The 15,725-nt window shown below is 48.7% G+C and overlaps 1 protein-coding gene across 16 annotated transcripts in view; it reads left to right on the top strand.

Annotated features, from left to right (window-relative positions):
* Mapk4 (mitogen-activated protein kinase 4) overlaps positions 1-15,245 on the top strand; it is a 160,860-nt gene extending 145,615 nt beyond the window's left edge. For all 16 annotated transcript variants that reach the window (XM_004855160.4, XM_087192706.1, XM_087192688.1 and 13 more), the window contains 4 exons: positions 2,426-2,570; positions 5,343-5,504; positions 9,931-10,132; positions 12,724-15,245. In XM_004855160.4, the coding sequence (XP_004855217.1) occupies positions 2,426-2,570; positions 5,343-5,504; positions 9,931-10,132; positions 12,724-13,420 (1,206 nt within the window). In that variant the 3' untranslated portion in view covers positions 13,421-15,245. The remainder of the gene's footprint in view (positions 1-2,425; positions 2,571-5,342; positions 5,505-9,930; positions 10,133-12,723) is intronic.
* Positions 15,246-15,725: the final 480 nt, after the last annotated feature.

Below are 15,725 nucleotides of genomic sequence, written 5' to 3'. Positions count from 1 at the left end.
ACAGGGAAGCTTTGGCAAGGACATTGACCTAAGTCCTACTCAGGAAGAGCAATGACTCTGAGGACATGCATCCCTGAAATGTGCACATACAGATGCCCAAAGAAGAGAGAAAGACATTTTGTAAAACTGCCAGGTGCTCATTCTTTTAGACCATGGAGGCCAAGGATGGGGTGTGCTATGAATAGAAAATAGACAACTCCCTTCTGCTATCTGCTCCCAACACAGATCACTTCTGTGACCCCAAAGTTATTGGGAGGAAGCAAGCAAGCAACTCCACACCAGCCACCAGCTGGGCATCCTCCCATTCCATTTAATTCTAACCCATCCACCTGGAAATAGCATCAGATCGCATCAGACTGTCCCCATGTCAGACAGCAGTAGAATATACAGGTCTCTGGAACTTCTGCCCAACTACCTATCAATTGAGGTTCTCATGACCTCTTCCCTGGGTTTTATTAATTTGCTACAGTGACTCATAGAATTCAAGGAACCTCACTTATAAGATTATTATAAAGCATGCTACAAAGAACACAGATGAAGAGACTCACAGTGTGAGGTAGGGGAAAGGGGAACAGAGCATCCATGCCCTGCTGGGTGCACCACCCTGTAGGAACCCCCATGGGTTTGGCTATCTAGAAACTCTCTGAACTCCTCCTTTTAGGTTTTTTGCAGTCTTTATTGCATGGGCATGATTTAAGCATGGAAAAGCATGTAGAAAGGAGCTTGGACAAAGGGGGTCTGATCCAATGCTGATAGACTGGGAAGGAAAACCCAGCAGGGGCCATTCTTCTTGGCCTCTCTGTACAGTTTTCCTCCCTCCTCCAGGTGGGGCAGGAGCCCTCTGAAATGAGGAGGGTCTTATCATCTACCATCCAGTTAGTTAGGTCAGAGAATTTCTTTAGGCCTCTCAAATAGAAAGCTGGAGGAAATTAGCGTTTCTATGACCCACTTTGGGGGAGAGATGTTTCTGTGGCCTGCTTTAAGGAAGGAGTTATGAGTTGTAAGCCAGGAACCATGGGGAAAAAAACCAAAAACTATCACACTAGCACAAGTATCTTCCTCTGTCCTCCTTCCTTTCGCCACTCTGAGGACTTACTGTGAAGAAATGCAGGCTCCAAAGTGAAGACAGCTGCCATCATAATTAAGGGTTCTCAGAAGATTTAGATGTTTAATAAAAATCTTTGCTTAACAAATGAAGAGATCTCACATTAATAAATCCAAAGCTCCTCGGGCTTCCTAATTTTTTACTTGTTTTAACCTGGGTCTATGATACTTTTTGCACTGGTACAAAGGAAAATTTGGATACCAAACTGGGACTTACAACAGCAAATAACAAGACCAGCCCTAGAACCTCCCCCTGGCTGCCCTCAGTCTTTTGATTGATTGATTACTATATGAAGACTGAACCCAGGGCTTTCACACTGAACTATACCCCAAGCCCTTTTATTTATTTATTTTATTTTAAATTGCCCAAGCTGGGTTGAAACTTGTGATTCTACTGCCTCAGCCTCTTAGAGTGCTGGGATTATAGACATGCACCACCATACCCACTGATCCCTTCAGTCTTAACCATCTCACCTTAACCCCCAAAATTAGTTTATCTTCTTCTTTCGGGGAGGCTGTTCCAGGGAATCCAAGAAGTCATTTCTGTGGACTTCACTATTGGGCCAACTTTCTGAATTATATAGAAAACAATTTTTAAATTGTCAGAGTATATTTTCATATCTGTGCTAAAATACCTATATAATCACCATATGCTATAGGGAGGGATTGAAAAGCCAGCTAAAACATCTAATCCCCAACAGGACACCATATAGAATCCCAAGAACCCCTGGGCTAACAGCAGCTTTGACCACTCTGTCACTCAGGGCTACTTCCATATGCCATTTACCTGTATCCATTATGAAGTTGTCCTTTCCTGGTCTCAGAAGGCCCTGGTTTCTGGCTTTTGGGCAGCATTAATTCTAATTCTCAGTACCCAAGCAACTGGCTTGATTTCAAACATGTGGCTATTTCTGAGATTCAGCCACTGGGTAAATGAAATTTCAATGTCTCATCATTTCTCTGTTTGTGGTGGTAATGAACATGAGCATGGCTCCTATGTATCCATCTTCTTACTAGCTGTGGGCAAACTTGTCATGCTTAGTAACATGAATGGGAGTGGGAGATCATTCCTTCTAAAATACTGAGATCTTGGACCCTTTCCTACAAAGGAGAACCCTAGGACATCATAAGATTCCTTCTACTCAAGCCCTTGAGCCCAACAAACCAGGCCCAGCCACTGACTACACCTCTTCACTAATGCTTCTCCCCAGTCAAGGGGAAAGGAGAAAGAATTAAAGGGAAAGGGGCCCTGTTTCTATGGCAGGGGAAGGAAGGTACCTGAAAATTACTGACCAGGGGAATGGGGGATTTGCTCTTCCAGGGTTACCTGTCAGAGGGGTTGGTGACAAAGTGGTACCGCTCTCCACGACTGCTTCTGTCCCCCAACAACTATACAAAAGCCATCGACATGTGGGCAGCCGGCTGCATCCTGGCCGAGATGCTCACCGGGAGAATGCTCTTTGCTGGTAAGTTAATGACTGTACCACTCCTTTCTCTTTTGGTGACCTTGTATTAAAAGGAAGAACTGGGTATAAGACATGTGCTAATCTAAAACTTGGTACTCTGTGATTGAAATGACTTCTTTGAGTTTTATGGCATTTCCTGGAAGTAACAGTGTAATTTCAGGTATAAAATAATTTAAAATCAAAAATTAGCCCTTTGAGTGCAGAACTTTTGCAATCAAGTAATCATTGTGCATGTGTTGAATGCTTGTGTCCCCTTTCTGTTTAGAAAACTCCTACTAAAGCTTCAAAACCCAGTTTGTGTCCAGTCCTCTGTGACATCTTTCCTAACTCCCCAGGGCACGTGTCACCCTTTCGGTGCTCCCATAACACTTCATACTCTCATTCCCTCTCTCTTTGTTGGAAGAGCACCTGCTCTCTTCCTTTGCTCTCCTCCAGTTTTTCCTCACTCTCCTGTGGTACACCTCATACTCCCTCCACCCATGGAAGCTGCTCACCCAGACTACAGACTGGGCTCTGTTCTTAATACACCCAGTTTAACCTCCTCCTACAGGACTGCCAGTGATGACTGTCCCCTCTCCCATGGAGATGCTATCCTTGGGCTGGCAACCTCCTCCCTGATCTCTGGACACACAGGCAGCTGCTTCTCACCCCACTTGTTCCATGTCCTCTGCATTGTATCCCTCCCACCCTCCTCAGATTTCTATCCTCAGCCTTAAATGCTGCTGTCACTCACTCACAGAATTCTAACCCACCTCTTGCACCTCAGGCTGACTTGGCAGGAACAGTAGAGGCTTTTACTGTTGGAGGACCACAGCAATTCTCATCTGCCTGCACATACTGAGGCCCCAAGATCCTAACTCCCCTCATTGCAAAGGAGGCAGGGAAAGCAAATAGCTGGTGGTGTTCTTTATGGCATGGCAGCACACTCCCCCCAGCAGGGAAAAGGTGGAGAACCCCAACAGCAGGGTCCTCCTATCTTTCAGAGTGACTTAGTAGGCTCAGAGTGCAACTATGCCTCTCCTAAGTGTTATCTGTCACCAAGGATCATCCCAGGGTAATTAGAACATAAATCTTCCACAGAGATTTATTTCATCAGCTTCTCTGAGAGAAAGTCACTGTGCCCCAGCTCCCAGAAGTCAGGGAAGCCAAGATTGATTAAGCACCTACTAAGAGCCAGGAGCCTTCGAAGGCCATCAGATTGAGTTCCCGACACTGGTCATTCCAAGTGTCAGTGGTCATCCTCATCCCGCAAGGAATGGGAGAGAGGTGGGGAGCTGGGTCTGCCTTCAGGGCTGTCTGCCACCAAAACTTCTGCTTTCTGTTTCACCATGTGGATTGCTGGGACCCACTGGCTGCCCCAGCATGACATCACTGATCCCTGGCAGGAGAGGATGAGAGAATGTGGGCGGGGGAGGGGGGATAGTGTTCTCCACCTACTCACCCCTGTGGCTGAAGAGAACTCCAAGCAGGAGGCTGCACATCACTGGTCTGTGTGTCCTAAAGAGGAGTCGGAGTCTTGTGAGCAAGGTCTCAACATCTCTGTCTGCAGCTTGATTGCCCACTGACCTCATGATCCCTTGGTGAGAGATCTGGGGTGCTTTTCTGGGTAGCAGACCCCACAAGGTGCTCCGTAAGTCCAGTGCAGGGAGAGGCTAAAGAGATCCCTTTGGGATAGACCCTGATACTGTTGGCATTTGCTCAACAAACATTCAGGGCACTTGGACATGCTTAATGTCACACAGGGCATCGTGGGAGGACGTGGGAGGATCCTTACCCTAGGCTACCAGCTTCTGGAAGCCTCGGGTCCTAGTGGGGACCAGCAGATCTGCAAGTGGATGGTCTTGAGAAAGGAGAGCATGGCTGAGGATTCATGCAGGCAGCACCAAGTAGAAAGGACTCTTAGGCCTAAGGGGAGCAGATGGAAGTAAGACCAGCCTGGTGTCAGAGGAGGGCACACGGAGATGGCTCAGACCAGCACCAGCAGTGGTGCAGTGGTGCACTGCTGATGCCATGGTCAGCAGTTGCCTGGAAAAGGAGCCGAGTTGCTGAGACACACAAAGACTAAAGATTCCTGTAGAAGAGAAGGGTCTTGTTCATTCCCAGCAGCCAGCAGATGCCTGGTGCAGAGAAGGTGCATGACATGCAATGGCTGGATGAATGAGCACGCGAAGGGATGTCTGGCTCTGTCCTGTCGCCCACACTGGACATGGCACAGCTCGTCTGTCCCCTCAGCCCAAGGAATGGAGGCAGAGTGCATCCTAAACCCAACTGGTCATTCCTGGTGTTTTTTCTCTTGAGAGCGTCTAGATGAATCCTACTTGGACACTAAAGGGGAAAGTTCATTCCTAGCCTTAACAATAGTTTGAGTGTGCAAAGAGGCATATGGGAAGGAGCACTCGGGAAGCCTTGGCCAGGCTGCTCCCATCACTTTAGTGCTGGCTGACTCAGTCTCCATCAGACTGGCCTGTTCCAGAGGCATGGAAGGAGAGGAGAATGGATGGGGCCTCTCAGAGACCATCAGCTTCAACCTCTTCCTACATTTGACAAAGCCAAGCCCCAGAGACAGCCAGCAACCTGCCACAGTTACACAGCAAGCTAGTAGCAGAGTGAAACCAAAATCCCCGGTCCCCTGGTTCCCAGCCCAGTGCTGCCCCACTGCCCTTTGTTACACCTCTACCACCACCCCCTCAGGGCAGCTGGTGCACATCGGGGCTTCTGCACACTGCAGCCACTCAGGCAGCACACTTAACCACGTGGCATCTGTCTCCCCAGGGGCTCATGAACTGGAGCAGATGCAGCTGATCCTGGAGACCATCCCTGTGATCCGAGAGGAGGACAAGGACGAGCTGCTCCGGGTCATGCCATCTTTCGTCAGCAGCACCTGGGAGGTGAAGAGGCCGCTGCGAAAGCTGCTCCCTGAAGTGAAGAGTGAAGGTACCTGAGCCCGGCAGCCAGGCCAGCATCCTAAGAGGCTGAGCTCTGGCTTGACATCGAAAGGCAGGGGCAGGAGCAGGACGGTCTCCCTCGAAAAGGGTAGAGCACAGTCCTTGAACACAGAACTCAAGGCTCCCTGGCAGGGGCACTTGGCCTAGCTACCAGTCATCATGTTGGTGCTCAAAAAGTTTCAGGTTACCTGAGCATGATGGTGCACACCTGTAACCCCAGCACTTTGGGAGGCTGAGGCGGAAACATCACAATTTAGAGTCCAACCTAGGCAACTTGGTGACTCAGTGAGACCCTATGGCAAAATAAAAAGTAAAAAGGCTGGGGATATAGCTCAGTGTGAAGGCCATGGTTTCAATCCACAGTACTGAAAAAAAAGTTTCAGATTTTGGAGCATTTCTGATTTCAGATTTTTGGGTTAGGGATTCTCAACCAGTAAAGACTGTGCAAATATTCAAAAACTTGAAAAAATTCTGAAATCTGAAACACTACTGGTCCCAAACATATTGAATAAGGGATATTCAACCTATACTTTCAAGATATGAATTACTGGCTTCTAGAGTAGTCCTGTGCTTGCTTTGGCAGCATATATACTAAAATAGACTGCAGTCATGGGGCAACCTCAAGGTAATCCTTGTTTTGGTTCCTTTTTTCTCCTCTTTCTCACTTGCCTTCTCCCTGCTATTCCTTCATCCCCCCCTTACTGTTTTCCCACAGAAGGGATGACATAGTGCAGAGGACAGGAGCTTTCTCTGCTTGAGGGTCACACTCAGATTCAATTTCCAGTTCTACCAGTTGACTGTATGATCTTAGGCAAGTTTGCTGAATCCAAGTTTCCTTAACTATAAAATGGACAGATGAATTAAAATAGAATTGGCAGCACCTTTTCCATAGGACAGTTGCTGCATAAATCTTAGATGTCAGTATTATCACTAGGTTTAATACCTGCCAAAAATCTTCTTAAGGAAATTCTCATATTAGCATATAGGTTCAGCCAATTTGAGAAACCCCAATTTTCAATGGCATAAATAAAATTTATTTCTTATTTTTAAAAAAAGTGAAGAAGTTTATTTCTCACTCACATAGTAATCCAAAGGTAGATGGTCCAGAGCCAACATGGTGGATGTGCTTTACAAGGCCATCTAGGCACAAGGCTCTTCTGTCACGTACTGCCAGGTTAGGCTATTGCCCTCAACCCTCCAGAAAAAGGGAGAAAAACACAGTAGGTCCCTTCCCTTGAGGTCATGAGCCAAAATCTGCCTCACTTCCACTCACATCCTATTTGCTAGAATTTAGGCACATGACCTCACCTAACTGCAGAGCAGGCTGGGAAATGGATATTACATGCCATTTTGTATCCATTATTATGAAGGAAGGGAACATTTTTCTTTGTTTTTACTTTCTTTTTTATTAGCATCTGTTTGTAATATATAATGATTACATTCGTCTCAGAGAATGAGTGCATGTACATATTGCATCTTAATCAGTTTTACTTGCTTTTCCCCTTTCCACCTTCCTGTCTCCCATCACACATCTCCCTTCCATCTCCACAAACTCTACCTCCCTGTTTCCTATCATCTATTTTTTTATTTTTCTCTTTAAGTTGTATATATTTTTCATTTTTCCTATAAGACAAACCATGCAATATTTAACCTTCGTGTCTGATGGAAGGAAACATTTGTATATGGGGTAAAAATCTCTGCCATATTCCTTCCCCATCAAGAAACTAAGATCTTGGACTTGGAACATCTTTGGCTATGACCCCCATTCAATCAGTAAACTACCTTAGTTTTCCTGTCAATCCAGGGGGAGGATGATATTTGACTTACAACAAATTCAATCTCTGCCCATCCACATATACTTTGATTTCTAGGGCTCCACAGAAAGTCCACCATGTGTCAAGAGCTGTGTTCACCTCTCAGAAATTCTGGATCAGAGATGAGTCACCCACATCATCCTTCTCCACGCAGCCACAGACACAGCAGCCCCTTGGTGACTTGGCTCTGAGAGGCACTGCCTTGGAGAAATTAGAGTAGGTCCCGGATTAGAAGATAAAGCTCCTTGCTGTTATCTACCAACATTTCTTAATCCACTATGACTAGAAAATTGCATTAGGGACAGAAATCAAAAGGATTCAACACAGTCTAGACTCTAGATAGAAGACAGGGAAGTCATCAAAGATGAGTATGACTATTAAGGAACATAATCTAGGGACTGTAGAGCATCTAAGGATTTGAGGAGGGTAGGAGAGCCACCAAATGCTGAGAAGGCCAGAGAAGCTGGCCTTGGGGAGGTGGGAGGGGTCCGCTCAGTGAGAGGGTCATAAAGCTGCATGCAGCAAGTGAAGCTGAGAGATTAGAGAAAGCCACAGGGCTGGAGGTCTCGAATGTCCAGCTGCTGACTGGACCTGGTCCTGTAATTGACCAGATGTCCCCTTAAACCCAGCTGGCTTCACTTCCCAATGTGAAGCTTCAACAAATGTTCTCCTTCTGCCTCTCACCTAAAAAATGACCCCAACTGGGCTCTGGCCTTGGGGTCATGAGGCATCATTGAAATGGGCTGTCAATGGGAGAAAAGCACTGCAAGCCATCCAGGCCAGAGAAGCCAGCAGTGCACCACTGAGGACCACTGCCTCTGCTATACATTCCACATCCCAAAGGCCAGAAAGGGGGCCCAAAGTCTGCCTTGCTGTAACCTCAGAGGCTCAAGAACTCAGTCTAAGGCATGGTGGTACACGCCTGTAATCCCAGCTCTTGGGAGGCTGAGCACAGGAGGATCACCACGAGTTCAAGACCAGCCTGAACTACAAAGGGAGACCCTGCCTCAAAAACAACAAACAAAAAAGAACTCAGTCTAGGTGACAGCACCCCTCAGTAGCCAAAATGACCATCATATGACAGGTGCGGGACAAGGGAGGTAGGCCCCAAGACCACATTGGGAGTGTCCAGTTTGATATATTTACCCAAGTAAAATCTGATGAAGAAATCAAATTACGAAATAGGGAGAGGGGGTGCTCCAGATGAAGCAGGGGAGAGGGGCTCAGGCTCCAGCCCACCTGCCTCTCAATCTCCACAGGTGATTCAGGAATCCTTCCAGAACACTTGGGGATCTCTAGGGGAAAGCAACAATATCGTACAGAAGCCTTATTATATGAGAAAAACCCTGTCGGAGCTCCAGTGGCGCAATCGGTTAGCGCGCGGTACTAATATATGAGAAAAGCCTTAAAATCTGGGTGCAATGGGGCCCAGAGAAGGGTCAAAGGCCCAAAGAAGGAACAACTTGGCTGGACCACTGTGCTGGGCCTTGCTCTAGAGTGCCTGATCCTTCCACTCCTGAGAATTTGTGAGGTGTTTTTCCTGGTCTGCAGCCTAAGACCCAGAAACCCACTCTGAGCTTCAGGGAGCGATCGAAGCTACTGCTGCTTATCTAATCCTTCAGCCAAGAGATATTCAGCTGTGCTTCAGCCTCCTGGGATGCTGGTGACCTTCTGAATCCACTGATTTGCTGAATCACTGATGACTTTTCCTGCAAAGAGATCCAGGGCTGGTGTTAGGGGCAGGTTAGCTGTGCAGGATAAGCCCATGAGGGAACTCCCAAGGGGCTTGGCAGCCCAGGCTCAGAGCTCAGCTCCATTTCACCCCACCATGTAGGCTGGACATGGACCTTGCAAAGACTGCCATGCTAGGAAGGAATACAAACCTCCCACCAGTCCTTGCCCTGAGATAGCCCAGGCAGAAGGACTCCTGCCCAGCTCAGGAGAAAGGACAGCAGCACCAGCCCTGTCAGCTGCTAAACTCTACACTTCCATGCTGGTTGGCAAATAGCCACTGCACAAGGCTTCCACGTGTCCCTCCCCCAGGTTTCTACAGCCTCAGCACTTCCCTGGATCTTAGCCACTGAAGGTTCCTGGCACAGCAAGGCTTCAGCCTGGTTGCTCAGCATTTTGAATATCAATTAAGCCTGTGTCTCCGTCTCTGAAACTCCGTCCTTCCCCTCCACATTCCCCTTTCTCACCAAAGCTTACTCCACACGCTCTGGGCAGCTCTCAGTCCATGCCTAGGGGTGGGTGAGTGTGAGACCAGCTTCCCTGCCCCTCAGGTAGCCACCTATGAGATGTGTCCCACACTGTCTCCAGGAGGATTCCAGTGGAACTGAGACCCTGGAGCTGAGGCCTGCCCTGGAGTGCCTGATCCTTCCAGACCTGAGAATTTGTGGGGCAGATCCTCTTCCAGGAGTAACCTGCTCATTACTAAACCTTGTACTGCCCTTTCTCAACCCTACCAGTGCTTGAGATAAAAATAGCTTTTCACAAAGGCAAAAGCACACAGGGCCAGGAATGTCACCACAGTCAGGGGCCTCCCTTCTCAGCTTGGCAGGAGTAACACCTGACCTCCATGTGCCCCTCTGTTCCCCACAGCCATTGACTTTCTGGAGAAGATCTTGACCTTTAACCCCATGGACCGCCTGACCGCTGAGATGGGGCTGCAGCACCGCTACATGAGCCCATACTCATGCCCCGAGGATGAGCCCACCTCTCAACATCCCTTCCGCATTGAGGATGAGATTGATGACATCGTTCTGATGGCCGCTGACCAGAGCCAGCTCTCCAACTGGGACAGGTGCAGTCCAGGGCTGGAAGCTGCATGCCCCTGTCCCCTCATTTTCATTTTGCCTCCAATCCTTTGTAGCTTTCCCCCTCTGTCTCCTCAGTTGTGTTGCTTCCTGCCTTTCTCCTCTACCCAGGCCTTCCCAGAAAATGACTTTTGTGTGCTACAGGTATGGGTCAGGGCCTTCTTCTCTGTAGCACAGCCATTCCTGGGTCTCCCCAGGACCCTCAGCCTATGGAGCACGGAGTTAAATACTCCCTTCTAGCAGACTAGGGATTTGCCCTTGAAAAGCCAAATGCAACAATGCAAGTCGGAAAAGCTGCACAGTTTAGCATTACAAAACACTCATTTTTCTCATCAGTTGCACCTCCTGAGAATGTCAGTGAAGGTTCATTATTATCATTGCCTGTAATGAAGCTACAACTCAGAGAGGTCAAGAAACTGGCATCATGTCACAGCAATTATGTGTGGAGTCCTCCCTGAACTACATCTGTGTTGGGCACTGCTAAGCAATTATAAAACTTTTCTTTGCTAAACCAGGCTTTGCCTCAAGATCCTTGACAAGGTTCCCCAAGAAGCCACTACCAATGAATCAATGTTGGGTAGAAGATACATTTTTAAACCATTTCTGCCTGGGCACGTAATGATCTCATAGATCTGTTCCTGTTCTGACGTTCTTAGATCAGGCAGCTCCACGTTTGGGCACTGCCATCTGCTAATTCTGGGAGGCAGTGCCAGTCAATGCTCCATTTAGAAATAGCAGTGGAGGGCTCTGCAGCTACAACTCTGAGGGGGCCTAACCAGGAGCCCCACTGCCATGGGAATGTGACAGCTAGTTATATAAGTGACAGATGAGCAATTTCTCCTTTTTAGTCATTTGACAGATGATGGGCTTCAGATTAAGGAGGCACTGAGGGAGGGCCCAGGCAGCATTGCTATTTTTGGACAGGTTTGCTGGTTTGTTGTTGTAGATTGTTGTTTTCAAGTGTTACTGGCAAGCAGGGATTAATGGAGATTCTTATGCCACCCCATGCTTCCCTGCCTTGAACTGTCTTCCTCACAGTGCCTCCCCTTACATGCCACAGAATTTAGGGGCACAAAGCATTGGATTAGCCAGGTTCATCCTATACTGATCATGGCTGTGGCTGAGGGTTGGTGCCAGCAAAAACTAGGAGGGTTGCTGCCTATCAACTCTGGTCAACACTAAACCTATTATACCTGTACTCCTGACCTTCCCCCTCATACTTGTATGAAGGACAAAGATGACAAAGGTCATGACAGTCCCTTCCTACAAGCCCTATTGCTGTGGGCATTACTTTACCTCTTGGCATGCAAATTTCCTCACCTATAAAGCAATAGTGGTAATAGGTTGCTGGGAAGACTACAGATAATGTAAACTCAGCACTTGGCCTCTGGTAGCCAAAGTTTGGGTCTTCATATACCCTTCATCCTAGAAATCGCTAGTCTTGAGGTCACTTGAGGCAGGGGGCAGAGCTGAGTTCTAGAGGCAATTCCTACCCTGGTGGCATCCCCAGGAGATGGGCATACTTCCCACGCCTCTCTAGCCATAGTCTGTGGCCTGAAGCTGCCTGGCCTGCCCCTTCACACAGCCAGCCCTGCATGTCCTTGGCTTATGTCACTGACTTGTGTGTGCACCAGGTCTTCTGCTCAAGGAGCAGCTGGCCAGGGGCTGCTAACTCCTCTGTGCGTGCTCCCCTCACACCCATCCTGACTCTGCACAGAGCACCTGGCACCAAGAGGGAGGACTCAGCCAGACCTGACACCTGCCCGCCTGCCCAGCTGCCCTTCGTTTGTTCTCACCTGTCTGACTTCACTTTCCATGGCTGCAGGGCAGTCGGCAGAGGGCAGAATTCCAAGGAGCTCTGACCTCTCCTGGTGGTGTCTGTGGCCTCTCTGTAGGCCCCACCTGCTCTGTGTGTTTGGTGTTGATGCACAGTGCTGTCTGATCCAGAGCTACTGGGACTGGGGTTCTCTAACCCCCAGGAGGTTTTACAGATATGCAGATACAGCTCCCTGCCCTGGACCTACCAAGTCAGAATTGAGCTGGGGATGCAGTAAGGCAGGCCTGCTGCTTCATTTTTAATCCCCCCATGTATTTTAATCTGAGCCATGGTGGGCCTTGCTACTCAAAAGTGTGGTCCAAGGACCAACAACATCAGCATCCTGTTAGAAATGCAAATTCCATGCTCCTCCTCAAAGGTGCTAAATCAATTCCACACTTTAACAAGAATCCCCAGGTGATGTGTGCACACAACCGTCACACTTGAGGAGCATTAGATCCATTAGAACGCTCCCCAAGGACAGGGGCTTTTTCTGTTTTGTTGATAGCTGAATCTAGTACTGCCTAGAACAGTAAGTGCACATAGTGGGTACGCAAGTAATATTTGTAGGGTTTTGGAATGAATGCAAAAGAATACAAGGGTTAAGCTGAGCAATCAGTCCTTCTAGTGAGTCCTTCAAGACTCACTTTTACCTGCGCCAGAGCGCTGGGAGGACAGAGGCAGAAGGGACAGAGGAAGGGAAAGCAGCTTGAGGGTGGCTGGGAGGGAAGCTCCCACCACCGATTGCTTGTACCATTGCAGGTACCCTGTGAGTCTGTCGTCAGACCTGGAGTGGCGGCCCGACAGGTGCCAAGACGCCAGCGAGGTGCAGCGCGACCCACGCGCGGGCTCGGCGCCGCTGGCCGAGGACGTGCAGGTGGACCCGCGCAAGGACTCACAGAGCAGCTCCGAACGCTTCCTGGAGCAGTCACACTCATCTATGGAGCGCGCCTTTGAGGCCGACTACGGGCGCTCCTGCGACTACAAAGTGGGGTCGCCGTCCTACTTGGACAAGCTGCTGTGGCGCGACAACAAGCCGCACCATTATTCCGAGCCCAAGCTCATCTTAGATCTCTCGCATTGGAAGCAGGCAGCCGGTGCGCCTCCCACAGCCGCAGTGGCGACAGACGCGGTGGCGCACGAGGACGAGCCAGCCAGCCTTTTCCTGGAGATTGCGCAGTGGGTCAAAAGCACGCAGGGCGGACCCGAGAGCGCCAGCCCGCCCCACCCTGGCCCCGAGCGCCGCCGGTCCCCCTCGCCCTCTGGCTGCCCAGCCCCGGTCGATGGGGTCGCAAGTCCCCAGTTCGACTTGGATGTGTTTATCTCGCGCGCCTTGAAGCTCTGCACCAAGCCTGAGGACCTGCCAGACGATAAGCTGGGCGACCTCAATGGCACGTGCATCACTGAACACCCTGGCGATCTCGTGCAGACGGAGGCCTTCTCCAAAGAAAGGTGGTGAGGCCAGAGGGGGCGCTCGCGGCCCCTAGCAGGAAGCCACCCCAGGAAACCGGGCCTGGCCAGAGGGGCCACCTCCCTGGCACTTCCACCACCCCTTCTGCCCCTCTCTGCTGCCTTGGGGTTAGCAGAACACATGAAGGATCCGAGGAGCGAGAGGAATGTCCATTTCTTAAACTGCCTTAATTACCAGCCTTTAACTCTGGGAGCAGGTTTGAACAGGAGCCTGGCTGGGACTTAACCACTTTCCCAGCAAAGGGGAGGCCTTGTGTTTTGTAAGTGGCAGGGCATGGGGAAGAAATGAGTCTTAGACAACAGTCTGCAAACCCCGCCTGGATGGCTGGGTGCAAAGGCAGCTTGCAAACACAATTGTGAAGCCATCTGGCCCACCAGCCTCAACTGACAGCTGAGGAAGGACACTTAGGCCCTGACTTGCTTAGGATCACAGGGCCTACTCAGTGTCAGGGTGAGCCTTGAGTCCCAGTTTCCTGGCCCCTGGACCAGTGTCTGTCCCCAGTATCATGTCTTCCTCTGCTAGGGTCACTCTGGCTTTTTTTGGTCAGAAAACTTGGTCCAAGATGTTTCTGCCCTGTCCATTACCATCTGATCCATCCGATGTTCTTTAATTCAGAGCAATGTTACTTGTATTCTTAAATTGGAAACTGAATCAGTTTCTCCTAGTCACCAAGCATATGTTTACTGGCTCCCCAAATGCTTAGATGTTCTCATCTGCCACTCCCCTGTATTTGCCTCATCTCTGCATGGTCTGAAATCTTTGTTTCAGAGCAGAGCAGTGTAGGGTCCTGGGTAAAGTTGGTCATTCTCCCAGGCCTGTGTGTACACCTCCAGCACACCCTATGCACTTTCCTGACATGCACAAAGACACAGTCCTTATTCCCCAGTTGATGTCGTTCATGGTGAGTTTGAAGACAGCCATTCCAGGAATCCCTCCACCCAATCCCCCAGCATTCACCTGCTCCATCCACCTACACAGAGCTCCTCTCCAAGCCCACCTGGGCTTGGAAAGTTCTCGGAACAAATTGCTCATTTGGAGGAAAATAATGAGGTACCTGCCACAAAGCAAACATGTTAGGAGGGAAGGTTTCACGTGGGACCTGTCATCCCTCATTAATACTGCCCTCGATTTTGACCATCTAGTTAGCATTGGCTGAGAGCAGGCCTTAAAGAAATGCATTGGTGAACTGGCAAACTTGGGGCAAGGAACTCAGAAAGGTAGGAAAGGTGACAACCAAAGCTCCCCCTAACATGAGCTTGGAGCACTCAGGCCCTCTGCAGAAGCATGGGTTGGGGTCACTCATAGCCCCCGTCCAATCCCTGGAACTTTGCCATCGGTGTCCATCTCTTTACCCTCCCCCAGCACCCCCAAGATACCCACAGGAAGTCTAGCCAGCCTGTAGGGAGAGGATTCCCCCAGTGCAGAGCTTGGGCTGTGTTCACTCTCACATCACAGCACTTTAAATTCGATCAGCAAGCTATCATTTGTACTTTGAAATCAACAACATGTTAGAAACTTATATTTAAAAACAGAATTAATCACACTGATCAGTTTTTAAATGGAAATATGTAAATATGAAGAGTTTAGGCTTTGCTTCTTTTTTTAAGAAAGGAAATGTACACCAGTCCTCATGTGCCATTGTTTCCTCAGAGTGTGGCTTTACTTTAGGTAAAGGAAAAAGCTGCTGACTTTGACCATATATAACTGTCATTACAGAGAAATTGTTATAACTACTCATGTTTTTTTTTTAAATCTATTAAACATTATTAAACTTGATCAGGATGGGCCAAATAAAGTTTTATTGGAACATAGATTCATTTATGTATTCTTCCATTTATTTAAGTCTTATCTGCTCCTATCTTTGACAGTGGTTAATTCACTGGAAGCAAGCAAGCTTCTCTTTGTACTCATGAAGGCCAGTGTTTTGAGGAACTGAAGATGGGAAGTGGGGAGGGGAATCTGGAAGAGAGGACTCTATATAGACTGGTAAGCAGGAGGTGACTGGAGTCATGTGGTGAGGCCTCATGTCCATAGCTATGGATCTCTAACCTATTCCTGGAGTTAATTTCAACCTTCCTAACCAGGCCTGGTGCTTCCCCCTAATCACAGAAAGTGCCAGTAACATGAGATTTGAAAGAACTAACCTTCCAAAATTCCAATCTGAGCCCCATCCCGAGGTGTCTGAGATTCTACTAAACTGAAGCTCAACCCTCTCATATCTGTGTCCACATGGTAGCCCTAACTTCTTTTGTTATTCAACAAATACAGGTAATAGAGTTTTAAATCTTTGTTT

The sequence above is a fragment of the Heterocephalus glaber genome, unplaced genomic scaffold (genome assembly GCF_053883595.1).
Source record: "Heterocephalus glaber isolate CG9 unplaced genomic scaffold, H.glaber_assembly_v1.0 deba00000331, whole genome shotgun sequence".
Taxonomy (NCBI): Eukaryota; Metazoa; Chordata; class Mammalia; order Rodentia; family Bathyergidae; genus Heterocephalus; species Heterocephalus glaber.
Note: the sequence above shows the minus strand (reverse complement) of the source record. Positions and strands in the feature narration are given on the sequence as shown.